General features: G+C 40.2%; 1 protein-coding gene across 2 annotated transcripts in view; it reads left to right on the top strand.

The window, feature by feature from the left end:
- Positions 1-14,767, top strand: part of LOC149312323 (protection of telomeres protein 1-like) — a 92,242-nt gene that overhangs the window by 52,532 nt on the left and 24,943 nt on the right. For both annotated transcript variants that reach the window (XM_089524398.1, XM_089524397.1), the window contains exons 10-14: positions 5,200-5,363; positions 7,306-7,388; positions 8,016-8,057; positions 12,526-12,682; positions 14,387-14,592. In XM_089524398.1, the coding sequence (XP_089380524.1) occupies positions 5,200-5,363; positions 7,306-7,388; positions 8,016-8,057; positions 12,526-12,682; positions 14,387-14,592 (652 nt within the window). The remainder of the gene's footprint in view (positions 1-5,199; positions 5,364-7,305; positions 7,389-8,015; positions 8,058-12,525; positions 12,683-14,386; positions 14,593-14,767) is intronic.

The raw sequence follows: 14,767 nt of genomic DNA, 5'->3' as shown, positions 1-14,767 counted from the left end.
TCAAATTATTAGGGATATGCAACAGGCATCAATTATTTGAATACTTTCTACCATAGTGTTAAAGGGATTTTACTTAGGGGAGCGCAACTGTGGCAAGTGCACCATGTTTTAGTGATACCTACCAACCAGTATTTAACAAGCAGATAGATACAACAAAATGCTGCAGTATGGATGTCATTGTTTCCAATAGTCAGTTCGTATTGTGAGTATTTTGTTCTTACTAAAGCATGCCCACTCTTTATTGGGTGGAAGTGTGTATGCAGGGAGGAATTCCCCTTTAAGTATTTGTCTTGTTTTGTTACCAAGTCTCTGGATGTCTTCATCTTATGCAGAGGTAATGTCATTTGGCAGCATGAGGACTGATACTTTGAAAATGAATTTGCTATTATTCTTTACATCTAGAAACCAAAGTACAGATTGAGTCTCCCTTATCCAGAATTCTGAAAGCCAAAATGTTCCAAAAACAACAACTTTTTTTCATGACTGGCTGATGTAGTGACACCTTTGCCTTCCGATGATTCAGTGTGCACAAACTTTGTTTCATGCACAAAATTATTTAAAATGTTGTATAAGGTGTATATGAAACATAAATGAATTTCTTGTTTAGACATGGGTCCCATCTCCAAGGTATCTCATTATGTACCTATATGCAAATAAAATCCCAAACACCTCTATTACTAAGCATTTCAATGAAGGGAGACTCACGCTATAAACCATTGCAGCGTATACAGTACTTGATATGTGCTGAACAACTGTAAAGAAAAGCTAGTAGACCACTTCCTTGGGTTCTCTGAATCCAATAATAAATGAACAACATAAACACAATCACAAGTTTGCTAATTTAAACCAAATTTTTGCATTAAACAGCAGTAATACAACATATTTTATACTGAATCTAACACATACGTATACAGGCTCTCAAAATTCACTGCATCTCACAAAATGCCAGTATTAGACTGGTTTGCAGATATCTTGTTGCTCAGCAATTGTAGGCAATCTCAAAGACCAAAACAAAGTTACAAAATAGATACACAAATAGTACAAAATCCACTAATAGGAATTTACTCTTCCGTTCCTTTCTAAATCCGTGCATTAAAAGTATATTTTATATTAATATATTATATTATATTATATTAGTATATACTAATATAAAAGTATATTAGAATTATAAATTAGACAAATTATAGGTCAGACTAATAAGGGTTTTATTCTTATACCTTGCAAACATAGCACCTCTCTTCCTCTCTCTGTGGTGATACCTTTACGGGGCCAGCTAAAAGATGCTAAATATATTCCTCACAGGATCTACATTTTGGACAGTGAGAAAAGTATTAGTAGATGAAAGGGGCCCCAATGACCGTAGCTGAGTGGGAATAAAAGCAAAGCAAAACAGAGGCAGTTTACAAAGTTTACCACTTTCTAATAAGTGTTTTTTCATACTAGTATGAAGCCTCAGATCCTTGTGATGGTACAGATTTAATCTCCCTTATCTGCAATGCTTGGGACCAGAGGTGTTTTTGCATTTTGGATTTTTGTTTTGTTTTTTTGGAATACCCATATTTGCAAATGCATACTGAATGAGATATCTTAGATTAGATATGAGACCCAAGTCTAAACATGAAATTCATTCATTTTTTTGTATATACTTTATACACATAGCTTGAAAGTATTTTTTATACACAATATTTTTAAATGTTGTGCATGAAACAACATTTGTGTACATTCAAACACCAGAAAGCAAAAGTGTCACAACCATAGCCACCCATGGACAGAAAATAGTTTTTGAACTATTTCAGATTTTGGATAAGGGAGACTCAACCTGCAGAATGTATATAGTCTGTATATGGAGGAAGCAATTGAATGGAGTATCCTGGAGGAGGGCATGGCTGACTAGCTGGCTGGAACAGAAAGCAGGAGCCCTACCTGCTACTGTTTTGATGTTGTCAGTCACTAATAGCATGCATTTCTGCCTGGTGCTTGTAGAAATATTTCCCAAATAATGCTGCTTTTTATTTTCTTTCTGCTCTTTATTCCTTGAACCCAACCCAACTTTTAGATATTTTGGAAGTGCTTTAATGTTGTATTCTTAGAAGATGCTTTGCACAGAATAGCAAGATAATTATGTACAATGCTGCCCTCTGAAGGAAAATATTAGGATTGCAGATCATTATATGGCTACAGTCACTGCTCATCTTCTTGCTGTTGATAGATAAGGTTGGAGCATTAATTTTATAAGATTGTACTATTAAAAATCTTTGCTGATTTCCTTAATTTATTGTAATGATTACTTAGGCATAACTATAATCATGGCATACCATTTACATTTGTCTTTGCAAAACTGTTGTGGTTATTATTATTGTATTATTGACTTCTCTATATTTTTGTTTCCCACTTTTTGACATCTAAATGTACGCAGGATGATAAAGATTAGTTACACTGCTTCTGTCATACAGTCACCTCAACAAGTGATCAGGACAACCAGTGATCTTGGTAGTCAGATAGACTCACAGGATGGAAATATATGAAATACTCTGTGATCAGTCACCAGTTTACAGACAGTTCAGTGATAGCTCCACTTATTACCCAGAGATTCATAGAGGCCACAAGCTAATGTGAACAATGCCAGTTAGAACATTTTAGCATGTATGTTAGACTTTGTCTTGCTGATTTTATAATCAGACTTTAATTCTGTGTTTTAAACTATTTGGCCTGTGTGTGTATGAATGAGACTGTCTAGACTGGAGCAACAAGGGGAATGGATTCCCCAGGGGTTACACCCAAAAGTCTAGGTCCTACCTGATTGGAGCGAACAGGGGTAACCAACCCTCATGAAGGATGGCTCCGCCTTCACCACTGGAAAATGTCATGTTTCTCAAACATTTTACCTTCATATATATATTTTTGACTACACTGGAGTTATTGCATAAATAAGGTATTTTAAAGAACTAATGGCCTGTTACAGACAGCCAAAATAAAGCTGCTTCGAGTCACAGTGGAGGTATGGTGTTTCAATGATGCAAGAGTCCAGAAGCCACACCAAAGCCACACTCCAGTCCTTAGGGCTGGAGCGTGGCTTTGGTGCGATTTCTGGACTCTTAGGACGCATGCATCATTGAAACACCATACCTCCACTGTGACTCGAAGCAGCTTTATTTTGGCTGTCTGTAACAGGCCAATATATTGGCAGCTTATCATGCAAAACTGGTTATGAAGACAATTGAATCCAGACCAATCTCTCTGTTGTGTCATTCTGGGAGTGTGGGAATCTTTAACATAAAATGTACTTTATTAACATTATTGTAAATTTAACATTTCAGAGCATGTCAGTATGTAAAGATGATATTGTATTTCTTTTCTGTTGTTTTCTGGAGGAGTTTTCTAACGAGTAGTATTTTGAAATGATAAAATCAGTTATTTAAAAGATAGAAGTGCTACTCTTTAGGTTTAGCTTGTTCAAGTATGGGTTTATAGTCTGTAAAATGAAAGGCTTGTGATACATTAACACCATCTAATGGATATTGAAGGAAGCAAAAATTGCTTTTTCAGAGATACATTTGAAATCTCTTGTCTAGTTGTTAGGCTGCCCTCCTAGTTACATTTCAAATAGCGTAATAACAATTGGCATGTGTTTTAGCACAAGAATTTGTTGCAAGAAATTTCCAGACAATACAATACCTCGTGGAACAATTGTTCATTATTGCAGCAACAGAAAGAAGGAATATTGAAACACCTCTTAAAAACGTTTGTTGGGTATTATAAAACAGAGAGAGAGATATATATATAAAGAAATTAAAAGCAGTAAAATACAGTGGGCCCTTGTTATCTGCTGGGATTTGGTTCCATGATCACCAACCCCCGTGGATAACAAAATCCGTGGTTACTCAACTCCCATTAAATACAGCGGCATACCAAAATGGTGTCCCTTATATAAAATGGAAAAAATCAAGGTTTGCTATTTGGAATTTATACCTTTATGCAATATTTTCAAGCTGTGAATGCTTGACTCCGTGGATAAAAACATCCTTTGATAAGGAGGGCCAACTGTAATTGTGAGATGTCTAGTGACTAACTGTACATTGGTAACACTGTTGTGATGTATAGGGAAATGTCTATGTTAATGGCTGAGATAATGACATTTTTGCTTTCTGATAGTTCAGTGTACAAACTTTATTTTATGCACAAAATTGTTAAAAAATATTGTGTGTAAAATTACCTTCAGGCTGTGTATAATGTGTATATGAAATATAAATGAATTTCATGTTTACACTTACCGTATATACTCAACTATAAGTTGAGAAATTTGTGCCCCAAAATTGCCCCTAAACCAATTACTTCCTCCCTGCAGTCCATTTTCAAAGCCTTGGCTTCCTAGCGGAAAAACTCCCCGTTTAAAAGCATTTGCATCTCTCTAATCCGTTCTCCAAGCTTTGGCTTCCTAGCGGAAAATTCCCCATTTAAAAACACTTACTTCTCTTTTGATCCGTTTTGCAAGCCTTGGTTTCCCAAGGAAAAAATGTCTCCCATTTAAATCCAATTGCTTCTTTTTTGCAAGCCTTGGTTTCCTAAGGAAAAAACCTCTCCCATTTAAATCCAATTGCTTCTCTTTTGCAAGCCTTGGCTTCCCAAGGAAAAACCTCTCCCATTTAAATCTAATTGCTTCTCTTTTGCTCCCTTTTGCAAGACCTGGCTTCCCATGGAAAAACCTCTCCATTTAAATCCACTTGCTTCCTTTCTCAATCCGATGCTAAAACCTCTCCTCCAAGACCTGGGAATCAGTTGGGAGAGGTCCAGAGAAGGAGGGGTGGAATTTCCCCCTTTCCATCCTTTCTTATAGCCCCCTAAGTTTTACCCAGACTTATCCACGGGTCATATCAAAACCCAGGATTTTGACCCTGAAACCTTCCCTCGACTTATACACGAGTATATAAGGTAGGTCCCATCTCCAAGACATCTCATTATATTTAAATATTCCAAATACACACACACATAAACACACACACACAACCTGCAAAACACTTCTGGTCCCAAGTATTAATGTATACATGAATTTAATGGACAGTGGAGAGATTGTTTGATGCTTGAAACATCCATATGACCTGGATGTACTGCACCAACTTTCTTGCCTCCCTGTTTTATAGATGAAAACAATAGTCCTGTTTAGCTGTGCTTTCTAAAATCCTGTTTTGTATGTATTTTAAGGTTGGCAACATCATTAAAATGTACAATTTGCATGTAAAAACCCATATTCCAGAAGACAAGCCTGAAGTTTCGTATGTACAGTTTCATCTTCATGGGGGCACTGGCTATGGCCGTGGGATTATAGTCTTGCAAGAAAGCGAAACAGATGTCAAGGAATTTAAGGCGTGAGTAAATAATATTTAAGGCAACTGTTGTCTAGAAACAATAATGAAAAATGATGCTGCAATCATGGTGCTGTATTCAAACTTCAAACTCCTCACCCTGCTCCAGCATTGTACTGATAGCAGTTACTTTTAGGAATCGTTTGCATGTAATTTTGACTCAATTCCTAAATTCAAGAACTGGCATCTCTGCAGAGCTGTACTCTGCCCTCTGAAATCACTCTCCAACTTTGGTCTGACACAAATGTTACAGTGTTGTAAAGATTATGAATTAGAAATTAATACAGTAATGCAGACCTTGAATCAATATATACAAGTTAAATATATACTTAGCACATGCTAAGTCGAATTCTAGTAAACTAGTGTTCCTTAGAGCCACTAAAAATGCTGGGGGTGGGAAGGGGGATGCAAGACAGTATTAGAACCTCCCTGAACAAGAATGTCTTCAGTGATTGATGTGTTAGGCACAAGTATTTCATATGAACACTATAGAAACATTGGTTCCCCAGAATGTGCATTTTAAATTTCAAGAGCTTGTGTTCCATAGTTGTATGGGCAGAAGACTCTGCTAGTGGAGATAGTGTTTTCAATATCCAGGACGGCACCTTCATTCTCTGGAGTGTATTTTCCAGGAAGTATTGGGGGGGGGGGGGGGATGTGGAAGAGAGAGCTGGGTTGCACAAACTGCCTGCTCCTCATGCTATGCTGGATATAAGCTGGTGTGCCTCCTAGAGTAGGATTTATTTATTTATATGCCGCCCAGTCACTGGGAATACGGGCGGTTTACAACAGAGGGGATAATAGACGGTTCCCTGCCCTCATGCTTACAATCTAAAAAGACACGACACAAAAGGAGAAGGGAATGGTGAGTGGGGAGGGGATCAGGTCCAGCATTCTTCTCTCCCTCTGAGGCCTGGACCAAGGCAGATGGACTGGAGGGAGGGCTCTTCTTCTTCAGGCTAGCCCTGATGGACCTGGGCCTGCCTGGTCAACTCGCTCATAGGCAGGAAGATGACAGTTATGGAGGGAGGAGTCTCTTCTTCCAGGCTAGCCATGGTGGAGCTGGGCCTGCCTGGTCAACTCCCTCGCAGGCCAGAAGATGACAGTTATGGAGGGAGGAGTCTCTTCTTCCAGGCTAGCCCTGATGGAGCTGGGCCTGCCTGGTCAACTCCCTCGCAGGCCGGAAGATGACAGTTATGGAGGGAGGAGTCTCTTCTTCCAGGCTAGCCCTGATGGAGCTGTGCCTGCCTGGTCAACTCCCTCGCAGGCTGGAAGATGACAGTTATGGAGGGAGGAGTCTCTTCTTCCAGGCTAGCCCTGATGGAGCTGGGCCTGCCTGGTCAACTCCCTCATAGGCCAGAAGATGACAGTTATGGAGGGAGGAGTCTCTTCTTCCAGGCTAGCTCTGATGGAACTGGGCCTGCTTGGTAAACTCCCTCGTGGGCTGGAAGATGACAGTTATGGAGGGAGGTAAAGTCTGTTAAGCATACATAGGATAGTTCTTTTTACCATTTCTTTAAGCTTAATATCCAGAAAGGTTGTTATGGCTATATTTATAGTTGCAAGTCCAACTAAAGCACTATTTCTTGCCCTACTGTAGTATAATGGAGATGAATGTTGACTCAAAGGATGCCATGACTGTCCATTGTAGTAAACAAGATGTATTTTTCAGTATACCTAAACCCTTTCATGCTATTCCAAATAGTTTGGATTTTTAAATCTTACATTTTTACACCCCACATTATATTGCAATATTAGCGGTGAATTTAGAGTGGAGAGAGGTAGTAATTGCAGCATTGTAAAAGTATTCCTCTTGGAATAATGCGCCATTACCAGTGTGCGCAAAGAAGACTGGAACACACAAGCAGTATCTTTGCCAAGAGTTTTCTGAAATCTGGTATGCTCTTATGATAATCTGCAAAGCCATTTAATTATTCATTTTCAGATTCCTGGATTCTGTAGACTTGACAGAAAGTGAGCATTCAGAAAGACCAGCTTTTCCAGAACTTGAGACCACTTATAGCCAATGTAAGATATACAGTATTAGTTTTTTCTTAAAATCACCCAATTTTCATTGTGTTGGAGTAGCTTTCAAAAGATCCCATGAATATAAACTATGGCCTTGTTTGGTCTTAAAGCAGGTGAGATTTTTGTCAGAGCAGCCAAATTGGGCAAGCAGAGTTTGCATTTTTAATGTATGTGTGGAATATTGCCTTCCTTGACATTTTTTGTATGAGAGAATCCTAAGAATATATGTAGGTAATATGAAAATCAAGCCAAATGATTATATTAAAAGTAGTAGCAGATTGTTTGAAACAGCATTTAAGAATAACAAAAATCCTTGTTTTAAGGACTGTTTTGATCTCTTTTGTGTTGTTTTGGGAGCCCTTGTGGACTGAGAGGTGACAAAGAAAGACATTTATTAAATCATAATAATCTAAATATGGAAACATGGCCAATCTACTCTAAAAGAGACCAGAAGAAATATCAAAGATAGTCAAAGCTCATAGATGTGGATGTGGTTGCATGTCCATGCAATTTCTTGTCATCTTTATTCTGAAACTTTTGATGGCATTTTTAAAAATTGTTTTATTGATAATCTGGAAATGTGATAAATTAAAAAGAAATGAATATCCCTTTTCTTTTTTTTCAAAGTAGGATACAGTTTGGACAGATGCCAACAGTTATCTATTACAGGTAAGAAGCTCATGTTCAGTTTGTCACAAATTCGAACTACTTCTGCCCAAACAACTGCACTTCCTGTCATCCCCTCTCCATTTTGTTACCAGGAAGCTGTCATTTCCGCACGCAGAACACCTTCTAGATTGGTGTGGAATTTGCTATGGGCAGAGTGTAGTAGGGTAGAGCATCAGCCAAAATGGGAGGTCACTTTCTGACAGGAGTTGAAATTCCTTTCTGTTTACTTAGACATCCTGGCTAGTAAGGTTGCTGAGAAATGTGATCTTTGCCAGTTCTAATATGTGCTGATGTGGTCTGTATTTCATATGCTGATGTATGACTTGGAAGTTAGTCCTCCAGTGGTTTTCTGGTTGAGCACCTGGCTTGAGGGCAGTACACACGAAAAAGGATGTAGGAGTCTTAGGCCTGAAACAGACAAGCCAAAAGTGACAGCTTCAGGCCGATCCGGGGGCTTGGCATTCAGATGACACCACCACACCCTTGGAGTGTGGTGGCGTCTCCTTCTTTAGAGGTTTTTAAAGAGAGGCTGGATCTGTCGTGGGTGCTTTGATTGTGAGTTCCTGCATGGCAGGGGGTTGGGTGGCCCTTGAGATGTCTCCCAACTCTATGATTCTATGATTCCTTGTTGCTTGGCAAAAGCTACCATGGAGGCCTCTCTCATTGGTCATGTTGAAGAGGAGAAGAGACACAGAGAGAGAGAGAGAGAGCGCGCAGTGGAGGAAGGGGGCTTAGATTTAAAACGGGTGCAGGTTAACTTCTCCCCAAGTTCAAATAATTATTGTTATCTCACAAATTTGGGATCTACATTGCAGTTCTCTCTCCTCATGGATGCCCTGTTTCTGTCCACCTCCCTGGTTCATATCAGGACAGAGGAGATGCTCGGATATATGCTCGGAGAGGATAGCCTTAAAAGTCACATGAAGCCTCTTCCTCTCTCCCCAAGGGCATCCATTGCTGCCTCCATTATAGTCAGAACCCCTCTGTTAATAATAATAATAATATTTATTTGTATACTGCCCTATGGGAAACCAATCCGGGCGATTGACAACAGTAAAATATAAAATACAACAATTAAAAACACTTTATCCCTCCCCCCTTAAGACAGTATTAAACAGTATAACATATTAAAAACACAATATCAAAGCATAAAAACAACAATTAAAAACTAAAACCCCTGATATCCCTCTGTTGATCCTCAACCATCACTAACATGGGGCCACGGGAGGAATGAGGGAATCAGGGAACCTGGGCCGGGATGGTTAATCTGGAAAGGCATGCCGGAAGAGATCCGTCTTGACAGCTTTTTTAAAGCTGTCTAATGATGTCAACTGACGGATCTCATCTGGCAGGTCGTTCCAGAGTTTGGGGGTGACAGCAGAGAATGCCCTCTGGGAGGTCGCCGCAAGCCTAGATTTTAAAGGCTGCAGTAAATTCCTCCCAGAGGACCGGAGAGCGCGGGGAGGATTGTACGGGAGGAGGCGGTCCCTGAGATTAGCTATGTTAGCTATGCCAGTCTGAGACACAGGATGAACTCCCCTCTTGCGACTGGTGTCAGCCTTAGTACCTCTCACTTTCAGTAGTAGAGATTGTGTGTATGTATGCCCTCAAGTCATTTCAGACTTGTGGTGAACCTACCGTTGGGTTTTCTTGACAAGATTTGTTCAGAGGAGGTTTGCAGGCCACAGCAAATCAGGTTTGTTTAAAGCCTAATGAGTGAGGAAACTCAGGTTGAACTCAAGCAAGGAGAGGAATATTCCCCTTCCCCCAGTCATGGCTTAGTGGATCTGCAATGCTTCTATACATTTGGGGACCGCTGAGGAAACCATCTCAAACTGAGTGACAGTTTTACATCTGTGCATAAGAGATGAATGGTACCAGCCCAGTCCTTCCTGAAGAACAGATGAGCACCCAAGTTTTCTGGTAGGAAAGATGGAATCCCAGCTGATTGGGCCTCAGGAAACAGCTACCTCCTCTTCCCTTGCTTCAGAGGAGAATGGCCCTGCTAGGGGAGGAAGACTACAGAGTCTGCTCAGGAAAGCTTCTCATCAGAAATAGAAGTGGATATGAAATTTCGAATCATAGACAAAAGCATGGTTAGTGTACACTAATGTTAAACTAACCTAATAGTTAGTGTAACCATTTTAAGGTGGGAGGTAGCATAGCTCAGATTGGATCATGTTTGATTTTGATTGATTACAGAATTCACCAGAGCACATTTTAGACAAATTAAATTCAGTGGGGCTTAGCTGGAACTCTTCTTCTCCCTTTTAGAATCTCTAGCATCTGCAGTCCCTAAACTGAAAGGAAAGGGGTGAAATGGGACTGATAACAAAAAAAGGAAGGGTACCCATGCCTATTGTGGTTCCCAATCTCAGAGTTCCATGGGACCCAACATAGTTTTCTGTCTAGTGAGCCAGATACCTCTCTAAATCTCTATACCAGTGTTAGTTGAAATAGCAATCTCTCGACCAGGCCTGCTACTCCCCGGTGAGCTCCCAGGATGGAAGAGGATAAGATAAGAAGATAAGAAATGTTTATTGATTAGCCCTTAGGCCATTTCAAAATAACACAAAATAACGCTAAAACAAGTAAAACACACTATAAAATCCTATAGAAATTCTAAAGCAAATAGAAAAGAACTAAAATGTAATAACATGGACTCTGAAATCTGTATAGAGTACTGTATGGCTGTAAAACAATATAAGTACATTAGAAGTACAGTACCTAAAATGAGACATAGTTATAAAACTGATCATAAAAATCTACATCACAGGTTCAAGATACAAAAATGGGTAAAAATAAAATAAAAAGGAATGTATTACAGCATTAAGATGATAATACATAAGGTAATAAAATTGAACATGAAGCATCATACATCAGAATTCTTCATCACCTCTGCAATTTATCCCAATTGACCCCACATATCTAATTCTTGACTCTTTACATAAAAACCGAGCTGTGATAATAGATATTTTTGAATCTTGGCCACTCATGAAGTAAGAGATTCTGACATGGGTATCCCAAAACATTGTTCTTTTGATATAGGGACCAAGATACTGATCTCTTGATGGAAGAGGAACAATTTCTGATTCCTCAGATGAGACAGCCTGGGAAGCATTGGTCTATATCACATTAGACAACATGGGCGACCTTTCAGATCCCTGAGACTTTCAGTCACCTCCTTACTGGAATTCTCCCAGGAGGGCATTGGTTGGCACCTTAGACCAACACAATCATGGACAAATTGCGGCTATCACTTCACTGTTGCCACGTGTGCAAGGGGCCAGAATGGCATCCCATCTACGCATGTGAAGACTCTTCAAATGACCCCTTGTACTGCCTGCAGTATCCTACATATGGTCCTGAGGATACTGACTGACCCAACCTCTGAGCTCTTACGGAAGGCCTCTATAAAGCATGTGCCCTGAAAGGGCTCCTCCTGACCGCCACCACTTTGACATGAGGGCATGAAAGCCAGGGGCTCTGTCAGCCAACAAGTAGCCATATATCATTAGAAATGATTATTCAACTGCACCCAACCTTCACCCCTAGCATTAGAGTGCAGGATGTGCTCCTTCTGTTTTTCTCTTTCATCTGTCCAAGGAATTGGAGAGAATTTAGAACACGTGCTCTGTCTGGAGAGCCATCCACATTTGCCTAAAGAGGACAAGCAATTTGCATCCATCTGACACCTCATTTGCTCCTTTCAGCCCATTCCAAGGGCAGGAAGGCACCTTAGCAGGTGGATGGGGACTTGCATTACTACCTGCTATAAGACCTTGGGGGTGATGCTACCAGGAACATAGTTGCCCACAGCAAGGGGTGCAGCCATATCAGTGCCTCTGTCAATTAATGGTCCTCCTAGTTGAGACTAGCAGGGTGGCCACATGGAGGTCGCCACATATGCTTGCTAGGCATTACAAGTTTGATAGCTTGACTCAGCTGAAGCTGCAGTGGGCTGCAGTCTTGCAGCAGGTGGTCAATCCTAGGTTGTTGAAAGGCCAGCACCACCCACCTTAATCAGGGTAGCTCTGGCAAATCCCAAACTAAAGAATGTTGGGACCTTATCTACTGGGAAAAAGAACATTGGTTCTTACCTGAAATATGTCCATTTCCAGTAGATAAGGGACTACAATCCTGACTCCACTCTAAGGGGTGCTGGCATAAAGATGAGTTATAATGTACATGGTTCTGCTGTATGGGGAACAAGTTAGATCATTGTCTTTTGTATGTTCTGAAATGCTAATAACTCGTTTTACATTTTTCTGGAGCATCCATCTCTTCAGCTATTGTAGCACTTGCCTTCTGGGGTTAGCTCCACCCATGTGGGGATACTGGAAGGTCTTTCCCCCCCTGTCTATCTGAAGCAAGTGGGAGGAGCATAATCCAAATTACAGAATGATGTCCCTTATCTACTAGAAACTGACATATCTCAGGTAAGAACCAATGTTTCTTTTTTTTACAGTTCTAACAGATCACCAGCACCTGGATGTGACAGCATTGAATACTATTATAAACAGCAGGAGTCCACAACAATATCGTGTCAGAGCTAAGCTGCGAAGATTTGAACCTGTGAAGCTCCATCAGTCTGTTAAGCTCCATTGTCCCATGTGTAATAGTTTGTAAGTGCCCTAATACATCTTTGTCATAATCTGGTTGAATTTAATTTTGTAGATTCTGGTTCCAGTACATAGCAGGAATTTCTGATCATTTACATTCCAAAATGTACAGTAAGGGTGAAGCACCTATTATTATAGCCTTGTCACCCTATCACACATCCTAAACACTAACTGATGGCCTTTCAAAATTCACTGTCATTAAAATGTGGCAAGTACTAAAAAAAGCTTGATCGTTATTAATCTATACTTTACTGTTCCCTTAAAAAAATAAGTGGTGTTACTGTTTCTACTTGGAAGAATTGGTACTGGATACATCTATAAAACTAGGCAAAAAAATAAGGCCTGAAACAGACGGGCAGATGGGGGTAGCTTCCAGCTGCTCCAGAGATATGTCATTTACACAACACACACCCCCTAGAGCACCTGAAAGCCACCCTGGGGCTTCCTGTGGTGGCCCAAATCCAGCCCTCAAGGAGTGGATCTTTTCTGTTCCTGTTCAAGGCCGCAGGAGGAGGTGCCCTCAGAGTGATGGCATGTAGTTGCCACAGCCCTGGGGCAGTCGGGCTCCACCCTTAAGTTACAACAATTTGTTCTTAGTACGAGAAGTGAGATAACTTTCACTTACAAAATTATATTGTGGTTTGGGAATACTTGAGGACCACAGAATTGCTGAATTCAAGGAAAAACTGGTCTGTTTTGTACCTCCTCTTCCTAAGTATAGACTGATCTGGCCTAACATTTTGCTGCTTGAGATGAAGAGCAACACATTACCCCCAAAGCTGGCTAACAGAGTAATTATCTTCAAAATGAGCAATGGGACTGTGTCTTCCACTCCACCACATAGCAGCAGACTACCTTCAGAGGTGCAGGGCAGATGGTGTGGCACACGATTTTCTTCTATTTGCTTGTGCCTTCCAGCATCTTGTCACCTGAGACAGCTGCCTCATTCTCTGAACTTCATTCTGCCAACAAATTATTTCCTTTGGAAATATATAAACTCTGCTAAAATTTCAAGGGGGTTGGTCATGTTAGCCTATTGCACCAAGGCTGACACTTTTGTGGCCCCTGTAAAAGCTAAATCCTAAATCTGATTGCTAGTCCTAATTATAATTGAGCAGTGGGGATTTGGTAAATCATCACTTATATATCCGCCATTGAGTCAGTGGGTCTGCCCTAGTTCAAACTAAAAACTGAATTTTGGGCTAACATGTTTTATTTTGTTTAAGCTTTTGTGAACGGTAGGTCACTTTCTAAGATAAAGCTGCTAATCCACTGGGTGAGGACAACTTGGGGAGTTACTAGCAGCTGCAATGCTTTTGAGGACCCAAAATGGCAGCAGCAATGGCAAGGCAAGGCCCATGACAACAGCAGGACTGGTTAGGAGTTAGTGTGAATCCTGTTGAGGGCTGACCCCAGTCCTAGCAAGCATGACCTGATTCCAGGCCTGATGAACAGGAAACTGAGACACCCTCCCCTAATATGGGGATGACCATCTGATATGTTTTATAGAAAGGTAGCCTTAATTGATCTTAATAGGTGCAGACTACTTTTGCCATTATATGCCAAACATGCATTTGGAAATATTTAACTTATTTCCAATATCTGTTGTGGTGGTGGTGGTTACTTTTCTTAATGTGTCTCATTTCAGTCCACCTGGTTGTTCTGAACAGACTTCTCTTATTCATTTTGTGTTATTATTGTTTTCAGGCAAGAAGTTCCAGATGGGCCTGAGCTTGATTTAATCATTCAAGAAGCTTCAGCTTCACGTTCAAATCTAGGATTACAAAGTACATCCTTCTGTGAATCTGTTCTGTGGGATACTGAGAACCAGGGACAATGTCCTGTAGCTGTTCATTTTGTAGAACATGCTGAACTACTTCAGAATCCAGAAGACAGTTTGATTCTTCTGGAAGGTTAGCTAATTCTATTCTTTATTATATATTTGATAATGTATTATTGAAAATAAGCCTTAATCCAAAAGGCATTTATTCATTTCCAACTGTTGTTATCACATTGTTGTAGTCAGTCAATAAAAGTTGACAAGAGAAAATGTTTGAAACCTAAATTCATTCCTTATTTTTTTCAAAT

This window comes from Sceloporus occidentalis, unplaced genomic scaffold (genome assembly GCF_023333645.1).
Source record: "Sceloporus occidentalis isolate IW3139 unplaced genomic scaffold, rSceOcc1.0.p SCAF_5, whole genome shotgun sequence".
Lineage (NCBI taxonomy): Eukaryota > Metazoa > Chordata > Lepidosauria > Squamata > Phrynosomatidae > Sceloporus > Sceloporus occidentalis.
The sequence above is the reverse complement of the archived record's forward strand: the minus strand, read 5'-3'. Positions and strand labels throughout refer to the sequence as shown.